At 40.8% G+C, this 24,648-nt stretch overlaps 1 protein-coding gene across 1 annotated transcript in view; it reads right to left on the bottom strand.

The window, feature by feature from the left end:
* Positions 1–800: 800 nt before the first annotated feature.
* The window catches only part of THEMIS2 (thymocyte selection associated family member 2), a 27,983-nt gene continuing 4,135 nt past the window's right edge, over positions 801–24,648 (bottom strand). Inside the window, exons 2-6 of the mRNA XM_018566895.1 lie at positions 11,727–11,867; positions 8,667–9,071; positions 6,071–7,137; positions 3,088–3,232; positions 801–929 (exon numbers count right to left, since the gene is read on the bottom strand). Of these exons, the coding sequence (XP_018422397.1) occupies positions 844–929; positions 3,088–3,232; positions 6,071–7,137; positions 8,667–9,071; positions 11,727–11,867 (1,844 nt within the window). The 3' untranslated portion in view covers positions 801–843. The remainder of the gene's footprint in view (positions 930–3,087; positions 3,233–6,070; positions 7,138–8,666; positions 9,072–11,726; positions 11,868–24,648) is intronic.

Genomic DNA, 24,648 nt, shown 5'->3' with positions numbered 1-24,648 from the left:
ATACATTAGAAATTAATGGTAAATTCCAATGGAGTATATAGGCAAGCTTTGCTTGATAATACTGGTCATGTGATTTTGTAATCTAATCAGCTAAGGGTACCACTGTAGGTAGGGTTCAGCTAATAAGTGCTATTTAAATAGTTCCTTCAGTTAAAGGAGAACTATTGGGTAAGTGTTTTTCCCCATAGTTCTCCTAAGGGTCACGGAAGGACATAAACTAGCATCCTCCAATGACACAAAGCTCAGTATACCGCAAGCTACAGCTTGCGGTATACTGAGACTGCCACAGTCGGGACGGATCCCGACATTACTGTCGAGATCCACCCAGCTGCGTGATTGACAGCTGGCTCTGCCTATCTAGAGGCAGAGCCAGCTGTACCAGCCCCCTCCCATTCCGCCAGTCAGCGCTGGAGGATTGGAGCGGGGAGGGGGGAATCCCTGCAGGGAGCCGTGAGTGACAGCCATGGCTCTTTGCAGGGACATGATTGAGAAGTGAGTGAGCGACGGTATGTGTTCGCTCACTTCCCGATCTATTGAGCCGACACATCGGCTCGAACTATGTGGTTGAGTGAAAATCACTCACCTCATTGTTCTCCTTTAATACATCACTTGCCTAATTAGGTTTCTGTACATATTGAAAATTTTACTTAACGCTCACTTAAGAACATACAGGTATCATATATGAAAGAAAAGGTGCATGGCAGCAAACATCTATCTGTAGACAAATATTACTATACAAAAAATAGGCTTTCACACCTTTCACTGCACTGGGAATGGTTTACAACTGTGTGTGCATTTTTAGTTTGTGCTTTTGAAGTGGTTTGGCCTGACTCAAAACCTTATTCAGTTCTTGTTCACTTTAGTCACAATGTTTAATTGAGTCTTCATGTGTTTCTCTATGTCTTCGTAGCCATCATCACTATCACTGTCTGTGAATAAAATGTGCATTATTGGTTTTATGTTGCATGTTATGATCCAATCACATCAGTACAGCCTACTTCAGGAATAAAGTAAATACATTTAGAAATATGATACTGTTGTGGTTTTACATTCTTGCAATAAACCATGCTATACTCCCTGTCTGTTCAGCTGCTAAATTTTGCTGCCTGGGCTCCCATTGAAATGATTTCCCCTCCCTCCCTGTCCTTCCTGTTTACCAAATAAAAGCCTTATATGGCCTTAAAAAAAAATCTATAAAAAATATGTAGGCATGCAAATTAGTCATAGAAATATTGTTAAAGCTAATCAACACTTGCTGCGGCTTCTAAATTTGGCCTGCACATCTAGGCATCCTTGACCTCTGGTCACAAAAGGTTAAACAAGGCAGGTCTGTATCTGATATAGGCAATAAAGAGGTTATTCATAAGCAGCGGCTAGAGAGAAGAGAGAATCCAGAGTATAGTGAAGACAGAATCTTATGAATATAGAACTGGAACAGTGCAGTGTTAGTCAACTTATTGAAACAGTGCAACTAAGTGATGGAAGTGGAAGTTCAACCAAAAATGTTTTTTTTTCTAGTCTTGAATAACAGGGTAAAGGTTTAAAAAAAGTTTCATATTTTTACTGCCATCTTTGTTCCTCTTACTAGCAGCTATGGAATCAAGCCACTGCCTTCCGTTGTCAATCACAAGTTAGGTGAACCCAATGAAGAACTAATCCCTCTGAGTTCCCCATCAGGTTGACTTTCCTTGTGATTGACTGCAGTGAGCGGATTTCATAGCCACTAGACAGAACAATAGCAGCTGTGGAATCTGCCCACTGCTATCCACTGTCAATCACAATGAAGGTCCTGTTGGTGAGCTAGCCTCTCAGCTTTCCTATCAGGCTCCATTCATCTAACAGGAAAACTCCTCACCCTCTGTGCCTGACTGTGTGACAGGCACTGCAATGTCGGGCATGCACCAGATTCATGTACCAGTTTCTAACCGACACCGCATTTGTTGTGTGGGGGCATGACAGAATTCTAAAGAGTGTCTACGACACTCTTTATGAATTCCACGGAATGTGCATATTATAAGATGCTGTCAAGTGCATGTTTTTACATCTGAACACAGCGCAGCTCAAATGCAAAATGCCGACTCTCCAAAAGGACCACTCAAAGAAGGTCAAACACAGCCTCAGAACTGTCATCTATACCAGTGGTTCTCAACCTGTGTAACCTCGGGACCCACATTTGTCCTTGCTCAATAAATCACGACCCAGGTTGCGCTACAATGGAACGCACGGCATTGCGGTATCGCGCCTTCCGGTGTGGGTGTACGAACTGTTGGTGGGAGGTGCATTTGGGGTACTATTCAAATGAGTGGCAATGCAATACACCTCCCACACCAGAATGCACGGTAGGTACAGTGCGTTAATCGCATGGTACTATGTGATTAACGCACTGTACTAGTGTGAATGGGCCCTCAAAAACACTGACATACATACACAATCGCAGACACAAATTAAAAATAATAATTTTAAAACGTTTTTAAGATCCACCCAGTCTCCCTACCTTACGAGAACTGGAGTGGATCCTCAGCCTAAGGTCCATTATGGGCTGCTGTGCCGTGACAGAGCTCCATCCATTTGTGCATTGCTGGTACAGCTCCCATGTGTAGAGGTGCCGCGAGCCAGAATGTGACGTCACTCCGGTCCAGAGGGAGCTGTAAGCAATGCATGTATTCATGGAGCTCCCTCAGAGCCACAGCCCCATCCCATCTCAAGCTGACACTCGGCGCCGGGCAGCCTATTTTGAATGGGTGCTTGGCGCGAGAACTGACAGTGCTGCTCTACGGGGACGCTGAGGAGCCCTAGAAAAGTGGAAGGCAAGTGGTGACCCACTTTTGGGTCATGACCCACCAGTTGAGAACTAGTGATCTATACTGTACCATTGAGGTAGATGGGAATCTGCTAACGTGTCAAACTCAGGTAAACAATGCCCATGGGCACAAGCCCTACTATCTCGATTTTGGCATGGTTGCACGCACCACAGGACGGGGTGAGGGAAGGTTAGCATATGTTACTGGGTAGGAGGAATGTTAATTACCCTATTAGTTTGTCCTGCATTAGTAAAGGAAAGGGGTCACCATAGGGACATTAGCACACCTTTTGGTTTTACTGTATTTCTTCTTGGTGTGGGTATGTACTCATTACCCCTCTGTAATTTACATATCTCACCAGCTGTTTTACTCTTTTCTGAAGAGACCTTCCGATGTGGCACTGGTGGTTTAGCAAGGTTGTCTGGAGATTCCTGAAATGAAAAAAAGAAAAACGCTTAGAATATTGCAAGCACAAGTTTATATAATGTTTTGATCAGGTATTAACAGGAATCTGCCAGGACAAAATTAGGAAAAAACTTGCCAACTTGTTTTTGAAATGCGAACCTATGACTGACATCCTCCCCTTCAGTGTTTAATGACTCAGAAACCAAAAATATGTAGCCAAAGAGGTCACAACTCGTACCTGCATATCTTTTTATCTCAGTGACTCAACAGTGAAGCAAGGATAAGGATTATGGACCCAGAACATAGGTCTTTAAAAAAAGTTTTCAGTAGCAGCTCACATACATACAGACACACACACAGGTTTCCTTTCACTGGAAAAAAAAATGACAGTAATGATAAAATCGGCTGCAGTAAGCACTTATTAGCTGGAAGGAAACAAGTCTGACCAGTAACCTTATATACAAATATAGCAGAACTATTATTAATTTTTAGATGTATTTGATATTGCTTCATCAGCCTAATCAGACCTAAAAACTAAACTGTACAGATTTTTTTTTTTTGCAAACACTATTTTGCTACACACAGTTGATCCAGACCCTGCCCCATCATAAAATGGCGGATAAAATACATTTGCCCTCATGTACACAACAAATTCAGCTTAAAAAAATAGTCTCTATCACCATATGGTAACATCTACATATATACAATATAAAGAACACCAGGACTAGATTTACCATTAGGCACAATAGACCTGTGCCTATAGGCAGCACAAACAACATAGTGGCTTTTTTCTGTATTGCTATTGGCCACAGATATTTTTCCATCAGAAAAAAACAAAACTCTCATATGTTTATTTTAACAAAAACAAAATTGTATGCCATGTTAGAAACTGCAAAATAATACAACGTTTTGTATAAAAGAGGTAAACCTAGCAATGGGGTGTGATTGTGTGCAAACCGGCTGCAGTTATGAAAATAACTACTGGCCCTAGGAGCACCAAAAGCACCTAAACTAAAAACCATATTTGGTGCATTTAGGAAAGTGCAACAAATTATTATGAAGTAAATTGACGTATCACTTGTTCCCAAACTATGTAAGAAGGCTGCATGCATTTTCAAATAATGCTAGAAAAAAAATTACAACAAAAGAAGCGCTGCGACCGAATGAAAATAAATGAATGAATAAATAAATGAAAGAATAAAAAAAAGATTGCTGTGGCTGGATGGGAGAAAAGAATAGGGGTGGAGGGGACGGTTAAGGGATGGCTCGTGGTGTACAGTAACACAAGTTGTGGTGAAACAAGTTGCTTCCGGGATGTTGTGGGGTGGTCCGAGCTCCGGCTTATCCTACGGCTAGCTTCGGCCGCTGGAGCCCTTCAGTTCAGTCGAACTGAAGGGCTGCTATTCACTATAGCCCGTACAGCTCCCGAAGCTGGCCGAGCCGAAGGCATATGTTTCGGCTCGACTGAGCCGACGTGAAACCCGAAGCGGTCAACTGACAGCTGGGTGGAGCCAGCAGTGATCTCACAGCTGGCTATCCCAAGTTGCAATGACTGATCAGGGTCCCCAGGTTACTGGGGACGCTGAACTGTCATTAAACAAGGACAACTTGGCGGAGCCGGCTGTGACGTCACGGCCGGCTCCGCCCAGTTGTTATTCATTGGCCGGGACCTGCTACAAGACTCTAGCAGGTCACGGCCAATAGGAAACAGTTGGGCAGACCTACCTGTCACTGCTAGCTCCGCTAGTTTCTTTCTTTTCATTTTTTTTTCTTTTTTCAATGATCTTTATTTTTGTTTTTTTAATAATCTTTATTTTTGAACTTTTTTTAATCTTTATTTATTTTTTAAGATTTATCATATATTTACCTTTATAAAAAAAAAATCTACTTTTTTTTTCTTCTACTTTTTGCACTGTTTTTCTATTCTGCTCGGTACCACGGGGCAATGCAAGCCTGGAGTTAATAGCCGAACAGCGTTCAGCTCACTTCCCTTCGGGTCGGTCGTTCACTCAGCTGCCTTCGGCAGCTTTGTGAATAACTCCCCTGGTCTTCGAGTGGTTAATGAGAGGTTCACAATTCTATTGTGAACCTCTCAATTGTACCTCATTGTCAGCTGAGAGATAAGGAAAGACTCAGTGGAGTCTGGAAAAAAAAAAAAAGAGAAGGAAAGCGAGGTATATACTTTCATAGTGCAGTTGGTTTTTCAAAGGGAAGTACAAGTGAAAGTGTTGTTTTGTAACTTATGTTGCTAGAAAACAGAATTGGAATATGCCGGAAGAAGGAAAACTATATCTGTCGCCAAGCAGATCTTTGCTTGGGACCCTGCAGACTGCAGGGTCCCAGGGGGGTCTCTGCAGGATCTGTGGGGGGCTTTGCCAGGTCTCAGGGGGGCTTTGCAGGATCTGTGGGGGCATTGCAGGATCTGTGGGGGGCTTTGAAGGATCTGTAGGGGGCTCTGCAGCCTGCAAAGTCCACCACAGAGGTTTTTTTTTGCTATTAGTGCTCTTTTGTATCTATTAAATGTATAGTATAGCTTGTCTCCCTTTCCTATTAGTATTATTGGTCTATATGAATTTTTTTAAGTTCAAGGAGAATTTTACCACCCTCCTGGAAAATACCCTGCAGATGTTAATGCGAAGAGATCTAAAATGTCTTTAAAATATAAATATTAATATTATTAATAGATTTATTTTTAGCTGTATTAGTGTATGTTAATATTCTAGAGCAACTGCAGTGCTATAGGACAATGTGATATTCTTTATAAATAGACCAATCCTTTTTGAATTTACAAAAAAGGAAGTTTAAAAGTAAAGATGGAAAAATTTCACCATTTTACACACAATATACACAAAATAATGCTGTACCTTCAAATTAAGATGAACGGGGCTTTTTGGCTCAACAGGTTTATTGCATGGGTGATGTTCTTTAGTTTTGACCAGTCTTTTCGGTGGCCGAGGAGGTGGAAGCTGTTGGGTTGGCAGATGTTTCCTCAAAGAATAATAAAACCATTCCATTAGTTCTTCTAATTTATTTGAAGTAATTAAATCTCTTGTAGAATGCACATAATCATCCTGCAAAACTACTGAAATGTTAAAGTATTTAAGAGGCAACTCAAAGCATTCAGAGATATTGTCCAACAAACTGACCAACAATACAGGTTCGTCCACTACTTCTTCCAATGTTAGGGTAGGAAAAGAAGTCAAAGGGTCATTGGGTAAAGACATGTCTTTTTTCACAACCTTCACCTCACAGGGGAGTTTATGTTTTTCTATTAAACTACTAATGTTGTATTTTGTGTTGTTTTTAACTTCCTCAACAAAATGTCCTTCCATATACAAAGGAAGCTTGATTTCTTCTGGTTCATCATCTTCATCATCATCTGCTGATTCTTTAATACACACCAAAACCTCAACTTCTTGTGACCCACTTTGACTTGAGCAGACAGTTTTGGTTTGATGCAAAGTGCGTAGATGATCACCAATGCAAAGAGATGGGAAGTTATCATCAAAGCTCTCACTATCCTGGGTCACCACAACAGTTAACTCTGTTCCTTCTATCATTTTGGTCCACAGGTCATAAACTGTTGAAAACTCTCTTGGTCTTTGGCGAAACTTTCCTTGGTATTGTTTGTGGATGTAAAAAAACCTAAAGGTTTTACCTTTGCAGGCTTTGGCCAACACTTTTTTAGAAATAGTTTTTTTGTGGATAACAATTTTTTTCCCTTTGTGTAGAGCTGAATAAGTGTTATTTTTCAATAAATGGGTGCATTCTGCCATCTCCAGAATTTCTGCAACAACTGGAAACCTGCTTTCATGCTCACAAACTTCTTCCAAGGACAGTGGTTGGATAAAAGTGATGTTTCCACACTGGTCAGTAATATCTATTACATCTACTTCAAGACTTGATGGAATCATCACCAAGCCTTTTCTCACTGTATGAGGAAAGAAATAAATAAATAAAGAAAGAAAGAAAGAAAATACCTAAATAACCAGGTGAACCATATACTGTACATTGCAACAATTTTAACAAAGGTTACTGACATTTCTTCTGTGGTATAATTTGGAAGAAAGGTTGTAACATGCCCTCTCTCAAACTGGTTACTATGTGGTTGCCTTGGTCATTGGCCTTGGTTACAGCTACATCAGCTGGTGCAGTGTTGTAATAATAAAATACGTCCTGGCATTCATTGATGTGTGCAAATGTCTTAGAAAGTATCTCACAAAAATAAACTAATTTTGCAGGAGATGTCTACAAAGTATTTAAGCTCTGTGCAGATTCACAGAAACAAAACTTCAAATAAGCTAATCATAGAAGTAATAATTTCAATTTCTACGGCTGTTCTTTACACATTTTAAATGCCGCTAGTTACTGTACCTGCAGGGAAATTATATATTTGCAGTTTTATAAAAATTATAGGGGCTGAAGACTAAATCCAGGAAAGTATTTTAAAAACATAAAATTACTCAATATATATTTTCTACATTTTAATATAATTTTGTGATTGTGGGGTTTACCTTTCCAATGAGGGGATACATTACTTCTGGGTAAAATCTGGTGTGTTTATATAAAAAAAAAAGTTATTACTAATTTATGCTGTTCAAGTGGCCAAAAACACAAGATGTAGATCTTGTATGTTTCAATTTTCAGTTGCAGCTTGCTTAAAGGAAATGTCATTTTTTCTTGCTCTATCATGTTCAAAACTAAAAAAAATACATATTTTTAGGTAAATATGAAATGTTAAAAATCTTTCATATTTACACATCAAGCCAGCACCTCTGGGCTCCTTTCCATGTATTTTCCAGGCTGCCTGAAGCTGCATAACTGAACCGGTGTATACAGGGCTCAATAGCTCAACTACATGAGTCAAAGAAGTGATTTTTTTTCCCTTCCACATCCATCAATGCTCTGCTCAGATGGCATTTTAATGAGTCAGTCTGTAGGCAAAGATTTAGATCTCTTGTTAAGGTTTACAGCCATTCAGGGTCTGGTTACAGTGGTTTTCCCTCACAAACTCTGACAATGGTTTGCCAGACAGGAAATTAGGGAAAATCTCTAAAAACAACACACACAGAAATATTTTTTCTTTTTTAGCAGTGTAGCGCAGGGCTCGAAACCCTGTATGCTTTTAACTGATGTATGTCTCCTTGTTGAAATTTATCCTCACTTCCTGTCTGGTGAAACCATCTCTCTAATGGAGTCCCAGTCAGCAGTAAATCCTGACAGGGGTTTTAATCCAACCTCAGTCTATTCAAATTATAATAAAAAAAAAAAAACTGGCTGAACTTACACTTTATTTATTGTTTTGAAAAATTGCTATTTGAAAAAAAAAAAGATTATGTAAAACATAAAAAGACAAAAGTGGGAGAACTGTGTATAACATTAGCCATGTTTAATGGAAATACATTCAGGATAGAGATATACATATTTTAGCTACTTACCATGAGCAGGTAATATACTTACTATTCATGATTGTTTTAATTTCATATTCTGGACATATCCTGTACACTCCAGTTCCTATAATTCTGCATTTGAAGGAACGTTTCAGTAAAGCTGGAGACTGCAAGACCTGTTCAAGTTTATATGACTCTGTATTTTCATACTCATAAAAGTGCCCTTGTGTGGATGAGGGGATTGTGATGGAGTATGAATGTGAACCCTCATAGACATGGCATTCAGCACAACTGGTACATCTGTCAAATGACACAAAGTGAATAGGAAGCTGTTGCCAAATAACATGATTTCCCACTGTGAAATCAGACTTGGAGGTGAACCAATACGGAACCATGTGATCGCCACTGGATAATTCTGCATGTAACATCTCAAGAGTGCTGTACGTGCAACCATGTACATAGACTTCAAACATACCTGGAATACAGATATGTTATTTAGGTAAATAATCTGAACCTATTTTACTATATTAATGCATTCAAGTTTATTCTGGCTTCACCAGAGTGTCCTGTACAGCAAATATTTTGTCTACAAATTTGGGGTAATTCAGATACCAATTACTGTACTCGGTACAAGTACAAATACATGTACAAATACTTTTCCAGCTCCAAGACTAGACTAGAGAAAAATTCAAAAGTTAGGAGGCAGTTGTCATTTTTAAGGAGTATACTGGGGAGTGTACATCCCCATTTAAATGCATTACCGTATTTGCCGGCGTATAAGACGGGTTTTGAGACCTTAAAACATCCCCCGAAAATCAGGGGTCGTCTTATACGCCGGGTACATACGGAAGGATACGGTTTACTGTATGTAGCTTCGGCTACATACAGTATACCACGCTGAGCCAATCACGGCAGGCTTTGTATTAATGAATACAAAGCCTGTATTTATTAATACAAAGCCTGCCATGATTGACTCAGCGGAAGACGGAGGACACAGCGGGGATCGTGGACAAGGTAAGAGACTGTAATCCCAAGTGTGGCTCGGGGTTACCGCTTATGGTACTAAAATTAACCCCAAGCCACACTCGGGAATACCGCCATGGATGTTAGTGCTTGCATTTAAACATTATTTTGGGCTTTACTCGTCTTATACGACGAGTATAGCCCAAAATCTATATTTTAACACAAAAAGTAGGGGGTCGTCTTATACACCGAGTCGTCTTATACGCCGGCAAATACGGTATTTAAAAAAAATAAATATACATAAGCGATGCACCGATACCATTTTTCCAAGTACAAGTACTGATACTTGCCCATGTACTTACAAGTACAAGTACTAAAACATTTTTGTTTATTGTCATGTGACAGTTTTTCTAAAACAATGCAGACTAATGATTTCTGCACCGTGGTGGAGAGACAGAGCCAGGTCCCAGCTGCAACCGCTGCAACCCTGGTAGTTCTCGTGACAATGCCAAATATCGGCACTGGTATCTGAACTGGTATCTGAACTGGTATCTGAACATCCCTACTAAAAATAAACTGGTTAGCTGTAGTAAAGTTGCCTAAACCTAATCATTTCTTTTACATACACCATCTTTTTTATTACCACCGGCCAAAAAATTGATTCTGTGGGTAAAATATGATCCCTGATTTTCATAACATTCATGTGAATGATGCATAATTTGCCTTAAAAATCTTTAAGTTTAAACCCTTTAGCTGCCAAGGCATTTTTGGGGGTTTTACACGCATGTTATAATCCACATTTTAGGCCTTAAAATGACTTAAACCCCCAAGAGTTATATATTTTCTGAAAGCAGAGACCTTGTGGAATACAATGGCAGCAGTTGCAAATTTCTATGTTGTATGATATTAGTGCAACTCTTTATGAAACCCCAAATTTTTTGTAGAAATTACACTTAAAGGAGAACTATGGGGTTAAGGCTTTTCCCCATAGTTCTCCTTAGGGTAACGGGAGGACACAAACTAGCGTCCTCCCGTTACCCTAGGCTCAGTATACCGCGAGCTGTAGCTCGCGATATACTGAGACGCCGCAGTATACCGCGAGCTGCTGCTCGCTGTATACTGACGCCGCAGCTGAAGCGGATCCCAACAATTATGTCTGGATCCGCCCAGCTGCGTGACTGACAGCTGGCTCTGCCTATCTAGAGGCAGAGCCAGCTGTACCCGCCCCCTCCCCCATCAGTTCCGCCAGTTAGCGCTGGCGGATCGGAGCGGGGAGGGGGGAAACCAGCCCCTCCCCTGTCACGGCAGAGATCTACTGAGCCGACATGTGACAGTCTCATTGTCACAGGTCGGCTAGAACTATGAGGTGAGTGAAAAGCACGCACCTCATAGTTCTCCTTTAAGTTAATTTTAGTGCACAAAAACACAATATAATACCCATTTTTTTGTACAATATAAAAGATGAGGTTATGCTGAGTAAATAGATACCCATGCCAAGTTTAAATATTGCATGCTCCTGTGAAAGGTCCATAGGCAATAGGCAACGCTTTAAAAGCCTGTACAGGTCATCAGTTTAGAGTTAACTGGAATATTGGCTATAGAATTATTCACTCTGGTGCATATGGAGATACCCAACACGTGTAGTGTAATCATCATCTTCACACACAGGCACACCCAAAGCGTGTTTAAGTTAGTATGCATGCGTTCACGGGAAAGGGGGACTTTAAAAATAGTTTTTTGGCAGTTTTACATTTTTTTTTTATTCTGTTTTTTACTGTTCATCTGTTCAATATATATTAAGGAAAGTGTTCAAAAATGCAAGAAATTATTTCTATCTTTATGTGATCTGAGATATTTGTTAACTGTATATTGTCTGCTCATTAGTGCATACAAATGGACCATCTCCTACAAGACTCAGACTTACTTTCTGGATACTTGTCTCTATGTATTGCTGGCATACAAAATATAAAATCTAATGAATACCCTTATCTTCTCTTCCATTCTTTCAATATAATGTTCTCTGTCAATACTAACAAGTCACATTAGATTTACTCTAAAACGTATGCAGATTAGCATTTTTGTTTTCACTTGTTTCCACCAAATCCAAAATTCTGAGTTTATAAATTTTGGAAATAAACAAAAAAAAGTAAATAGGAGTAAATAATACCTTGATAGTTATTCGGAAGTGTCTGGCTATTTCCTGTTTTTATGTCCACAAGATTAACACACTGCAACTCCCTTCCCATAACTTTTAACAAATCCCCGGTTGACAAAGAACATTCCGTGCCACTGATATCATAAACTGAACCTGTAAGTAAAGTAATGATTAAAAAATAAATCAATCAATGATGATAATAAATATATTGCATTAAATACATTCTCATGTTGTACCTACTGTGCATATTGGCAATGTGAAAATCTCATTTAAACACTGTGGCTATACAACATTTTTGAAGACAGAAAATACCACCAAACACGCCGCTCCCCTCCTAAGAAATGGTCTCCTAAAAACTTCTGGGAGACGGGCACTTCCAGGAATATCGATCTCCTGGCTCCCCGTAGTTGTGATTTCTCCTGATGGCTCTAATGCCACTACAATAGACAGTACTGACACTGAGGTCAGTAGTGGGAACCAGTGAGAGCTGTGGGGAACCCAGGAAATCAATATTCCCTGAAGTGTCGGTTTTCCAGCAGTCTTTGAGGTGATTTTAGAACAGTTTAAATATAATATAAAATATAATATATCATTCAGATTTAATGGTAACTGTTAATGCATTTAAAATTTAAGCACCAGCAGACTGAGGGTGACCATCACTGGGACAGGTCGATTGAGCACACACATAGTAAATGGTACCACAAGTTTTAACGTAAATTAGCACCATCCACAGCATCTACTATTGCAATTTTGACCTGGTGACACCCTGCCGTAACGTCATCGCGCATGCGCGGCATTCTTGATGATATCTGCCGGTGGCCATCTTGGTGATGGACGCCGGAAGAGAGAGGAAGGGACATTGATACGGCGGGATAAGGTATGCCACCGGGCCCCCTCCTCTCTCCTGTAACTGTCCCGTGACCGAGTGCCCAACTTTTCAGAGGGGATAACACCAAAATGACTGTCAGTCATTTTGGTGTCACCCCTCCAATGATGTTACCCAGGTGCGGGCCGCACCCCCCTTGTGAAGCCACTGGTTTAAACTACAGTAGCTTTATCAGGGAGGCAAAGTTCTTGCCTCCCCTAGAGCACTCAGAGATTCTGCCTAACAATAGTTAAATATTATTTTAATTGATGAGAAAATAAATATGGTGCAATAAATATTTACAGAAAATATATTACAAAACCTGCATAAGCAACAGTAGAATAAAAAGGTTTATAAGTGGAAAAAATACTTAAAGAGGAACTTTACCCATATCTTTGAAATTACAGCAAAGATACCTTTAGAAATGTTCAGTAATGACAATCTATGTACACATACTTCTAGATAATTGCCGGCTTTTTATTCTTTGCATACCTCATTTTTCTTTTCCTCCCAGTCTTCTCACAGTGGCCATTTTAATTAACGGCAGAATAATATATCTCATTTTACTTCCTGGAACTCTGGCACACAGAGGAAAATGCCTTTCCCTAAGATCTCATGAGATTACAGATGATGTTTTCCAGCAATGCTCTGCTGATGTAACCTTTTCAGGTAAACAAACAAAAGATCAGGAGCGCAACTACCAAAATTGGTAGATACGAGAAGTGATACGAGAAGATACGAGATTTTCGTGGTTTCCAATAGACAGGGTCCTCTCCCTGTAACAAGGAGATCTGCACACCTTTACATAACAGCCACCTGTTTGAAGCCTGTCTGCCCTACAGGAGTGCGCTTTATATTTTGTGTTTTTTAACCTTTTCAGGTGCAACGCTTGTGCACATTACATCACTAATGCCCAAGAGGACCAGGAAGTGAAAAAACAACCAACTGTATGTAAAAGAAAAAAATTTGTTTAACTAATGAATGTAAGATGATTTCATATCAGCATGCAGAGCTGCACGCTGAGGTGATTTTTAATGAAAGGGGGTAAAGGTAAAGTGAAGTCCGTGTGCTCTCAGTACAGTACAGAGTTTACATCACTCGGGCCGCAGATGGGGCAGCGGATCCCGGGATTGAAGGTGAGGGGTCAGGGGGGGCAAAAAAACCGGCGGCGGCGGGCAAAAAAACGAGCACATATAGACGATCGGCGGGCTATGGAGCCGCCGATCGTCTATATGTGAAACACCCGGTAACGGGTGTTTGCGTTGGTCGGGCCTATTCTGCCTGTGTGTGCCCGCTAGGGGGCGCGCACGAGCAGAAAAAAAATGCCGTCTGGAGACGGCAAACCACCAATGCTGCAGTGCCGTCCGTCCGTTTTTTTACAACGGGCGGACGGCAAGTAGTTAAGTCCAATCTGATGTTGCAAGAATCACTGGCCCTTATTCTTGACTCTTAATATTCCTCATTAGTTCTAATGGTAAAATGAGAGCTTGCAGCTGTTATTGAAGCCACTTGTTCTTGTTTGCAGTGCTAACTCCACCCAATCAAAGGGTCTGAGGGTTGTGTTTTAGTTGTGTGTGTATATATATATTGCCTCGACATTACCTATATTTAATTGTTTACAACAAAAAGGGTATTATATTGTGTTTGTGTGCACTAAAATAAATTTTAGTGCTTTTTTCCCTAGAAATATCGATTTGAAAGCTGGCGAATCCATATTGCTTCTTGACAAGCGTGTGCTGCTGCTATGTACTGTATTCAGCATCAGTTGAGGAAAGTGCAACAGTTGTTTGCTTTCAGCTAGACCAACTGATGATTCCTTCCCTGTACTGGAAGATGTAACCACTTGTGGATTTGCAGTCTGTGCAGTCTCTGGCCCAATCAGCATCCGCATATCCAACTAGTTTTGGATTTGATGCTGCTCGCAGTCGTAGCTTCATCCATATTGTTCCTTTTAAGTATCATCCTCTTTACTGCATTCCAGTCACGCTGCCAGGGTGCTGCGACTGTTTTGTATGCCCACTGCTGCCGCTATGTCTGGTCTTGTCACAGTGGCAATGTATAGTAGCTTTCCAATTGCTCTGCAGTACATGTCATTGTTGTGTGGTAAGTTTTCTGCTTCATTGCTCTTTTGGTAGCCTGGTTCCATAGGTGTTTTTACTTCCTTGACATTTTGCATGTGGAATTGTTCCAGAATTTCTGCAATTTTCTGACTTTGGTTGAGAAGATAGCGTCCATCTTCTTCTCTCTCTATTTCAATTCCCAGATAGTGACTGATGTTTCCTAGCTCCTTAATTTCAAAGTTTTGTTTTAGTTTGTGTACTATTTGACTTTAGCCCCCTTCTTCTTCAAAACAGGTTATAATGTCATCAACTAGGATGTCATAAATTAGGATTTATGTCCATCTGTCTTCTTAATTCCTGCAATAAAGACAGGGATCTGTTTTGTTTCTTGTGAACTCTTTCGTGAGTATTTTATTCACTTTCTTATTCCACATTCTTGCAGATTGCTTGAGTCTGTAGATGCTTTTATGGAGTTTACACACAAGGTGGTGTCCTTACTCAAACTCTGGTGGTTGCTCCATGCTCCATGAGATCTTCCTTAATGTCTCCATATAGGAAAGCAATTTTAACATCTAGGTGTCTCACTTGCATGCCCTTCCTGGCAGTGATGCTAAAAAGTGTTCTGATGGTAAGCTTCACCTTAAAAATGCATTTGCTTCCTATAGTTCTGCGATCGGGGGGAAGCTCCGTGAGTGTCCAGGTTTTATTTTCTTGCAGTGATTTTATTTAATCTTCTGCTGCCTGTCTCCATTGATTGACTTTGAGTTTTGGTAATTTTATATTTCTTCCCACTAAGTTGGTTCGAGTATGCTATGTGTCTTAGCAGTATATGATAGCTTGCAGGGTTGTATTCTCTTTGTTCCCCGAGTTTATCTTCTAATTTCAGGTTGTTCAGCAGAATTAACATGGAAGTTGACTTATCCATTGTAAGCTCAACCCCTTGTTCTGACTCCTGTGGGGCTTCACTTTGCTCAACTTTCTTTGCTGGTTCACTGGGCGAATTCACTTCACAACTTCCCGGGATCATTGTTTCTGGTGATGGGTTCTCATCAAAATAAACGCTGTGGTTATTGTTGGTTTGTCATTCTTTGGGTGGAGGATTCTAAATCCCTTTGTTCATTATAGCCCATCAGAATACCTTCAATGGTTGTGTTCTCCAATTTAGATCGCTTCTCGTTGGGAATATATGCGTAAGCTTTACATCCGAACACTCTGATGTGCCCTAAGCTAGGCTCCGATCCATGCCACATTTCAAATGGGGTGCTTTCTGCGGCTTTTGAAGGTAGCACCTTCTGTAGGTATGTTGCAGTCATGACTACTTCTCCCCAGTACTTCTTAGGTAGGTTGGCATCTGACAGTATGCATCTGGCCATTTCTATAAGAGTGCGATTTTTCCGTTCTGCTACACCATTTCGTTCAGGAGTGTATAATTACTGGTTGCTGTTGGAATTTGTTGCTGGACATGGCTACAAACTTTTGAAGTTCTTCTGAGGTTTCATTCTTGTGCTTCATCAGATAAGTTGTTGTGTACCTGGAATAATCATCAATGAAAATCAGTAGATATCTGTTCCCACCTGATGTGGGAGTTTTCATTGGTCTGCACCTATCACTGGGTATAGGCTCCATGGTGTGGGTGGTCTTTCTTTGGATGACCTGTGGAATGTGGGGTACATGTGGCCTTTGCTTCCATACAGCATTTGCATGTCATGGGCATTTGGCAGCGCAGTACGGTTATATCTTCTGATATGCCTCTCTTTATAATATCTGTTATGGCTTCCGGGTTTCCGTGCTCTAGTCAGCTGTGCCATAGATGGATACCTTTGTTGTGTGGATTGTAAGTGGTTTTCTTGATCTGCTCGTCTATGGTGATGAGTCTGTTCAGGTGTTCATCCAATGTTCCTTTTGCAGGGATTTGCTTATTGTTTCGAATTGTATATTCATCACCTCTGAATTGAACCTTGAGACCGTTATTAGCAAGGGTTTTCACTGACAAAAGGTTTCTTTCTAGGTAGGGGGCATACATACATTTTTCACGAGGATACTCTGCTTGTCCCCTGACAGTGTGATGCAGGTCAAGAATCCTTGACCGTTATTTTCTGCAGTAATACTTTTCCTGTTTGTTAGGAAAACTTTGTCCTTTGCACTGAAATCAAGTCAATACACCATCTGTGTGTCGTACTGTTCTGAGTCACTTTAAAGGTAGCGCTCCATCATGTGCCTGCAGTTTTCTTTGTGGCTGCCTTAGCCAGAGCCGTAGCTAGCTCCTTTTGCGCCCGAGGTAACAGAAAATTGTGCCCCCCAACAGATGTGTGCGGTATGTGATGTCATGTGCCCCACCTCCAGGATGGCAAAACAAATGGCAAACGCACTCATCAATTCGTCATCAGCTTTACAGCAAGGTGCACATGGAAGGGAGAGCAGCGGGGATCGGGGAGAACCTGGAGCCTGTGCCACTCCTCTTCTCCCTGCCGAGTTGCGGCTGTGTTGGCGGCCTGGCGCCTGTGTTGCCTATGGCGCCCTGTGCTCGCCATGGCAACGGGGCGAGGGGGCACAGGCAGGCTGGTCCTGGCTGCGCCCCCTCTCAGCTGTGCTTGAGGCGAGTGCCTCACTCGCTCCATGGGAGCTACAGCCCTAGCCTTAGCTCTTGCTCTTGTGGGTGCCTCCCGCTGCTCTGCTTTCTAGATTGCACAGTCCTTTTTCAGGTGAGCAGAATTTTTTTTACAGTGAAAGCACGCTCTGCTTTCTTTGTTTTGCTTTGCGCTCTCATGCACCTTAAGGATTTTCTTATTTTCTTCATTGTGCCTATCTTCTTTACGTCTTTTATATTCATCAATTTATTTTCCTTTGGCGTATTCTAGTGTTAGTTCCTGCTCAGGTCTGGTTTCTAGAGCGTTAATAAGAACACTGTATGACTCTGCAAGGCTGCATAGCAGTAATGCCACCACGTGGTTATCTTTAATTTCCTCTCCAATGGCACGTAGCTGCTCTTCGATTTCCAGAATGGCATTCACATGGTCACACATTTCCTGGCCTTTTTCTAGCCTCATCTTATATAGCTTGCGTAACAAATATAGTTTACTGTTTAGGTTTGAATGCTCATGCAGTTTCTGTAATGCAGTCCACATACCTTTAACTGTATTCTCTTTTCTTATGTGGATGAGATGGTCGTCTTCCACTAGCTGACTTATAATTCCTTTTGCTTGCCTGTTCTTCTTGTCCCATTCCTCCACCGGTCCATTAGTGGGTCTGTCTTTACTCACTACTCATCACAATTCGTCTTTGCATAGCAGCATTTCAAACTTGAACTTCCATAGCTGGTAGTTGGTATTGCTAGGCCTTGTGATTAATGCTGAATTAAGTTCTACTTGCTTAGAAGAATATTACATCAGACTACAGCATTATACAGCATACAGAGAGAACTTCCTGTGTGTATCATAGCTAAGCATGCCCACAAAGACTATCATTGACTAGCATGGCACTACAGTGCCATTTACAGCTCCAACAGCGTGGACACTTCATCTTGGATGTCATGAACCAAGGTCCTCTCAGGATAGGAGAGACAGTCTGCAGGCAATAGAAAGTGAGGATCGCTAGCACTCTGGAGATAACAGTCAAATCGTAATGTCCGTTAATCACTCTATTGCCCTGATGAAGGGACCCAGTGTGGCCCCCGAAACATTAACTATGTGATATCTGTGACAATTTATTTGAATAGACGGACATTATGATTTGACCGTTATCGCCTGAGTGCTGGTGATCCTCACTTTCTACTAATTGATGCACATGGCGCCATCCGTGATTATCACTACAAGCACCACCATCGTTATTTGGTCTCAGACGCTGCAAGGACTGCAGTAGGACACACTGTTATACTAGTCTGCAGGCAATGACACCAACGCGAAGGGACTAACAAGTGTGTGACCAAACACTGGAGTACCGGTCCCCTGCACCCTGAAATTATGCTGGTAAGGGACCCGGAAGGCAGACTCAAATTAGTAAAATAAAACACCCACTAGGTAAAAATATTATTTAAAAAATTGTCTGCATGTATTACAGGGGGGCAGGAGGAAGGGAGAGGGGTTAGGTTTTGCCCCGAGATGGGTTTTAACGCTGAAATTCAGTCAGAAGGTCATTGAAATACACGTGTAACAAGGCGATGACGGTGGTACGTTGCGTGCCGATGACGTAGGACGCAGAGGTCCTGAGCGCCGCCCGTCCACGGACCTTGCCTCGCTAAGGGCAATGATCTAATCGGTACTAGCCGGCTCTCCCATGTCTCCAACGGCCTTCCTCTCCCCCACGAATAGCGCTATATCAGCGTTCCACTATCGGGCAAGCACCCGGCAGGAGCACTGAACGGCTGGAAGATATCCGGAAGACTTCTGATGCAAGTATATCAGCCCTATATTGCCATATACTGAACTCCGGCTATTGCATACTGCACCTGTATACTGCATACTGGTCCACTGGCTTTTAAACTATATCCATGATACATCCAAGATACAGCGGACTGTAGCATTATATTGCGGTTTTCCCAGCTCTATCTACCCTATTAGCCCAGCGGTACTAATCCAACGTATGAGGGTCAAGGAAAAGAAAAAAAAGACATAGCAGCCGCAGCCACCATCGTTACCACTAGCCACTACAATGAGGAGAAGCTCTTCATCAAAAATCGGATCATACTTTACAGGTACCCGTTAAAGACTATCTGTAGAGGGGGGTGGTAGGTTGGAAGTGGCTCCCCACACCCCTACGGGAGGTCGAGTAGGGGCAAGGTACAGGATAAACTGGCACAAGATCATGCTATACATTCACATGCCAATTCGCATACTTCGTATCAGGGGCGGACTGACAACACATGGGGCCCCCGGGCAATACAAGATTATGGGGCCCCCTTGTGCTCCGCCCATATACAAGTCCCTCCCACACGCCCCACCTGCATAGACATTCTTGTGTCACAGAAATTTTTTCTCCACATTATTTTTCAAATAGTGGGCCAATTCACTAAGATGAATTGCCGGGGAACTGGCTGTCCATGCTTCTGGGCTGTGAGCTGTGGGAGGTTAGTGGGAGGGGCTGGACAGTGTCAAAGTCAGTGTTCTATAATTTTTCTCGATCCTATACATTTTCTCCACTGTGTCACTTCCAGTGGGGCCGAGTCATCCGAATCAGCTGTTTTCAGGACATGCGCACCTGGAAGAGACGCGGTAGAGAAATTTATCGGTTGAGGAAAATTATAGCACACTGGTAGTGTAGGGATGCCTCGTCAGTGCTGTGCGCGTGTATATCCACGAAGCAATATCCACACTACAAATTAGTAAGGCTCCTGGGCCAGATGTGTTCACAGCCCGATTCTATAAACAGTTTGAAGAGCAGTTAATACCTTTTTTTTACAAAGATCTGCAATTCAGTTACAGAGAAATGTCATTTTCCTACACAGACAATGGAGGCACATATATCTGTACTCCTTAAACCAGGTAAAGACCTAACAGAATGTGGACATTTCCGTCCAATCTCTCTTATAAAGATTGATCTGAAGATTTACGCAAAAGTATTGGCGGCCAGGTTAAAAAAAGTCCACCCCTAAATAACCCATCTGGATCGAACTGGATTTGTTCAGGGAAGGGAGGCTAGAGACAGCACAACTAGGGTTATCAATCTAATAGGACTCGCCCAGAAAGAGAGTATACCACTGTGTCTTCTGTCAATTGATGCTGAAAAAGCATTTGACAGAGTAAATTGGACCTTTCTTAGGGAATCACTTTTGAAAGTGGGAGTGGGAGAATTATTTGTAACTAAGGTAATGGCACTATATACACATCCAACTGCAAGAGTAAGGGTGAATGGGGAATTATCCGACTCTTTTCCAATTTTTTATGAAACCCGTCAGGGATGCCCCCTATCACCCTTATTATATGTCATAGTGATGGAACAACTAGCTGCTACTATTAGACAAAATCCTTCGATAAAAGTTATCTATTCCGTAACACAACAACATAAAATGGCACTATATGCAGATGATTTACTTTTTTTTATAACCTCCTCATTAATAACAATCCCTAACATAATTAAAGAACGGAAGGAATATGGGGACCTGAGTAATTTTCATATAGATATATCAAAATCAGAATTCTTGAATATATCTCTAACGGATAAAGTAAAACTCAGTATAAAGGAAAGTTATTCATTTAAATGGCAGCCTAATTCTATTGTATACCTGGGTATTAATATCCCTAAGGACCTCAACACACTTTATGATATTAACTACAGAGACTGGTCTGACAAAATCTTTGCCCAATTTAATACGTGGAGTAATATATGAATGTCCTGGATGGGACGAGTAAACGTCCTAAAAATGGACATTCTTCCCAAAATCCTGTATAGATTCCAGACAATACCCATATTATTGCCAGACACCTTTTAAAAAAAACTAAGATCAGCAGCAATGAAATTCGTATGGGCTAACAAAACCCCTCGAATTAGTGTAAAAATTTTAATGAGATCAAAACAAAAAGGACTGGGATTCCCGGACTTTGCGCTTTATCATAAAGCGGCCTTAATATCAAGATTATTGGATTGGTTACATAGTAGTCAGAACAAGGGGGTAGTAAAACTAGATATGGATATTTCCCCCATACCCCTGACGAGTATCCCCTGGCTATCAAAAGAGAATAGACCACATATTTCAAATATGCCATGTTTAGTGAAGTCGGTATTACACATATGGGATAGGTCTATTACTAAATATAATTTATCAGCTAGACCTGGGCCCCTGACTCCCATAGTGGGAAATCCACAAATTCCACCCGGTATGCAAGTGGTCTCCTTATTGAAAGATGAGAACATCTCATATACACGTGTTTGGCAGGTCTTGGAACGAGGTTAAGATGAAGTAAAAAGTGAGTTAAGGCCAGAAAGACAAATTAATGGGAAACTGTGGATGGAGGCGGTCCAACTAATGGACTATAAAAGATTCCTTAGGGCTCTTAATCCCCTCAACAGGCCATTAAAGCCATTCGAGAAACTCTGTATAAGAGAGACACCCATTACACATACTTTATCGGTGGTCTATGGCATGCTGAGGGAGAAGGAAGATAAGGGACATACAAAATATATCAAAAGTTGGGAACAAGATATGAGGAGAGAAATATCAGAGAACAAATGGAGTAGAATATTTAAAATGACACATAGCTCAGTCATGTCTTCATTCCATCAAGAGAAAAATTATAAAGTACTATCCAGATGGTACAGGTGCCCAGAAGGTATTAAACATATAAATTTAGAGATGTCTGACAGGTGCTGGAGATGCGGTATAGAAGAGGGAACATATTTGCATATTTGGTGGAGTTGTCCTAGATTACAACCATTCTGGGAGTCAGGATTTGAAATGTATCGCTTTGTGGAGGCAACAAATACTGAAAAGGATCCCCTAATTGCATTATTAACATTGATTCCAGGTCCAATAAAAAAAAAAATGATATTCTAAGATTTATGCTAGTAGTCGCCAAAATAAGTACATCACGGGGATGGAAATCAACAGTCCCACCTTCAATAGAAAACTGGTCGAATATTATGGAAGAAATAAGATATATGGAGGAATTAAGTGCAAAGGATATAGATAGGAACGATAGTTATAAAAAGATATGGGAGAAATGGGAATCATTTAGACAATCAGAGGAATTTGAAAAAATGCTAAAATAAGGATAAAGCCAGAAACTGAAAAAAGACCAAGGGGTAACGCATGCATGGCCAAATAGAAAAAATATATATAATAACTTTCAGAAAATATAAAAATTATTACAAGATTTTTGGATAAACATAGTATATGACCTGTATGAATGGAAGATGGAAAGGAATGAGGATAGTTTTCTGGAGAGGAGGGGGGAATGGGAGGATGGGACGAAGAAGGGAGGACACGAGGTATATTTAGATGAAGTAGAAGTGAAAAGGTAGTACACGTAGGGTTTAGAAATGTAGGTCATCAAATAGTAGTTAGGATACATAATAAGAGTAGGATCACAATATTCAGGGGGAGGGGGGAGGAAGGAACAAGGTATCAAGTTTGTAATAAAAGGGTTTATTGTTTAGTTATCACATTATTAAACACTCGAGGAATATGCATAATAAGAATAGTGGAATGTATATAATAAAAGGGAAAATTGTGAGGTCTACATATATATTATAGGCTATAGTAGTCACTAACACTAGAGGGGCATCCCAAATGAATCATAAGGGTTTTGGTACACTCCCCCCCCCCCTAGAAAACTATAAGAGTGGGAGCTTGAATGTGAGAAGAGAGTGATAGGGGGAGTGAAGTTTGATGGATGGCTAGTGATTGATATTGGAAGTGGGTGTAAGTTGTTGTATTTTTAATTAGAGTTATAAATAATTATTAAAACTAAGAGACAATTTGAAATCAATATCTATGAATGTTTATGTATAAATGTACTTTTATGGAAACAAAACAATAAAAAAATATATATATAAAAAAAAGAAGGTCATTGAAATACATACTACATATTGAAACTGTAGCAATACTGGTTGACACACAATTCCAGTCTGTTGACTAGACATTGAAGAAACAGAAACAGCAGTGATTAGTCATCCCTTATTTAGTCAGCTCTCTACTCCTCTAAGAACATGTTCAGAAGAGCCCCATTAGCTCCTAGTTTTTTGCCTGCACTTATGTACAGGCAGTCCTCGAGTTACATACATCCGACTTACATACGACTCCTACTTACAAACAAAAGCTATTACTGTACAGTAGGGGTAGTTGTAATATTACCGTGCTCGTGCCAACGAGGAGTGCCTGCCTTTTTGGGTCTGGTTTGTAGTACTGTACATACATTACAAGAAGTTGGCTCTTGTTAGACGTGCAGACGAGGGGTGCCCGCTTCCTCTTCTGGGTCACAGTGAGGTTTTTTACTGCTGTCTGTATCCTCATTAGAAAGATTTAATCTCGCTTCCTGTCCTTGAGAAAATAGGAAGTGACAGGAAATCTACCCCTAGGAAAGGAAGTTCACTCCCGTAATAGTGATCATGGAAAAAAGGTGTCTCCACTGAAGCTTTATCACCAATCCTTGTTTCCATGACAACCCAAAGTTTTCAAATTCCAATTGTCACAGGGACAGAAAGTAAGGTGAAATCTTCTGAACAGGGGCACACGCAGCAAAACAAACTTTACAGGGGGTAAACCCTTCCCTATGCTATCCAAAACCAACATTTTTTTTTTCAACTTAACTTAAGAACAAACCTACAGTCCCTATCTTGTTCATAACCCGGGGACTGCCTGTATATATTGTGATTACTACACTGTACATGCATCACTTTGTTTTGCCTGGTGAAGGAACCGGATGCATTTCGAAACGTTGCTACACTTGTTGAGGTAAATTTACACATGGAAGAAAAAGAACTTTGCTTGGAGAATCTTTGGAGTGCTGGTGACTTACTGTTTTGTTTATCATTAGCTTCTAGTGTTGATCTTCCCTCTTCCAGTCTGAGTAAGATTACAAAAGAGGTAATGTCCCAGTGGGGACACCTTTTCCCCTGACAACTGTCATAGGTGGGTTATGTCCTCACCTTGTGGAGATTTCCTTGAGGACAGGAAGTGAAAAGAGATGCAGCTATAAAACCATATAGAGGTTCTAAAATTAAACAACTCTATCCAAAACTAGAAAATATGTAGACGTAAATAAAAAAAACCTAAAACTCCTTTTTTTCAATAAATACAAGATTTTTTTAATCCTAACATCCTTCATGTCTGGGAAGGTTCTCATTCATCCAGGTCATGGCATATCTGTAAAAAATAAGCCAAGGCAACTGGACTTGCTGTATTTTTCTTGACTTCTGATACAGCAAGTCCAGTTGCCTTGACTTATTTTTTACAGATCTAACATCCTTCAGCTCATAAGGTCACATGGTCTCTGACAGGATTATTCTGGTCATCCTATACCAAACCTAATTACAGTATTGTTGGACTATTGTGCTAAAGATACTCACATGCTGTAGT

The sequence above is a fragment of the Nanorana parkeri genome, unplaced genomic scaffold, assembly GCF_000935625.1.
Source record: "Nanorana parkeri isolate BGI_ZX_2015 unplaced genomic scaffold, ASM93562v1 scaffold986, whole genome shotgun sequence".
Lineage (NCBI taxonomy): Eukaryota > Metazoa > Chordata > Amphibia > Anura > Dicroglossidae > Nanorana > Nanorana parkeri.
The sequence above is the reverse complement of the archived record's forward strand: the minus strand, read 5'-3'. Positions and strand labels throughout refer to the sequence as shown.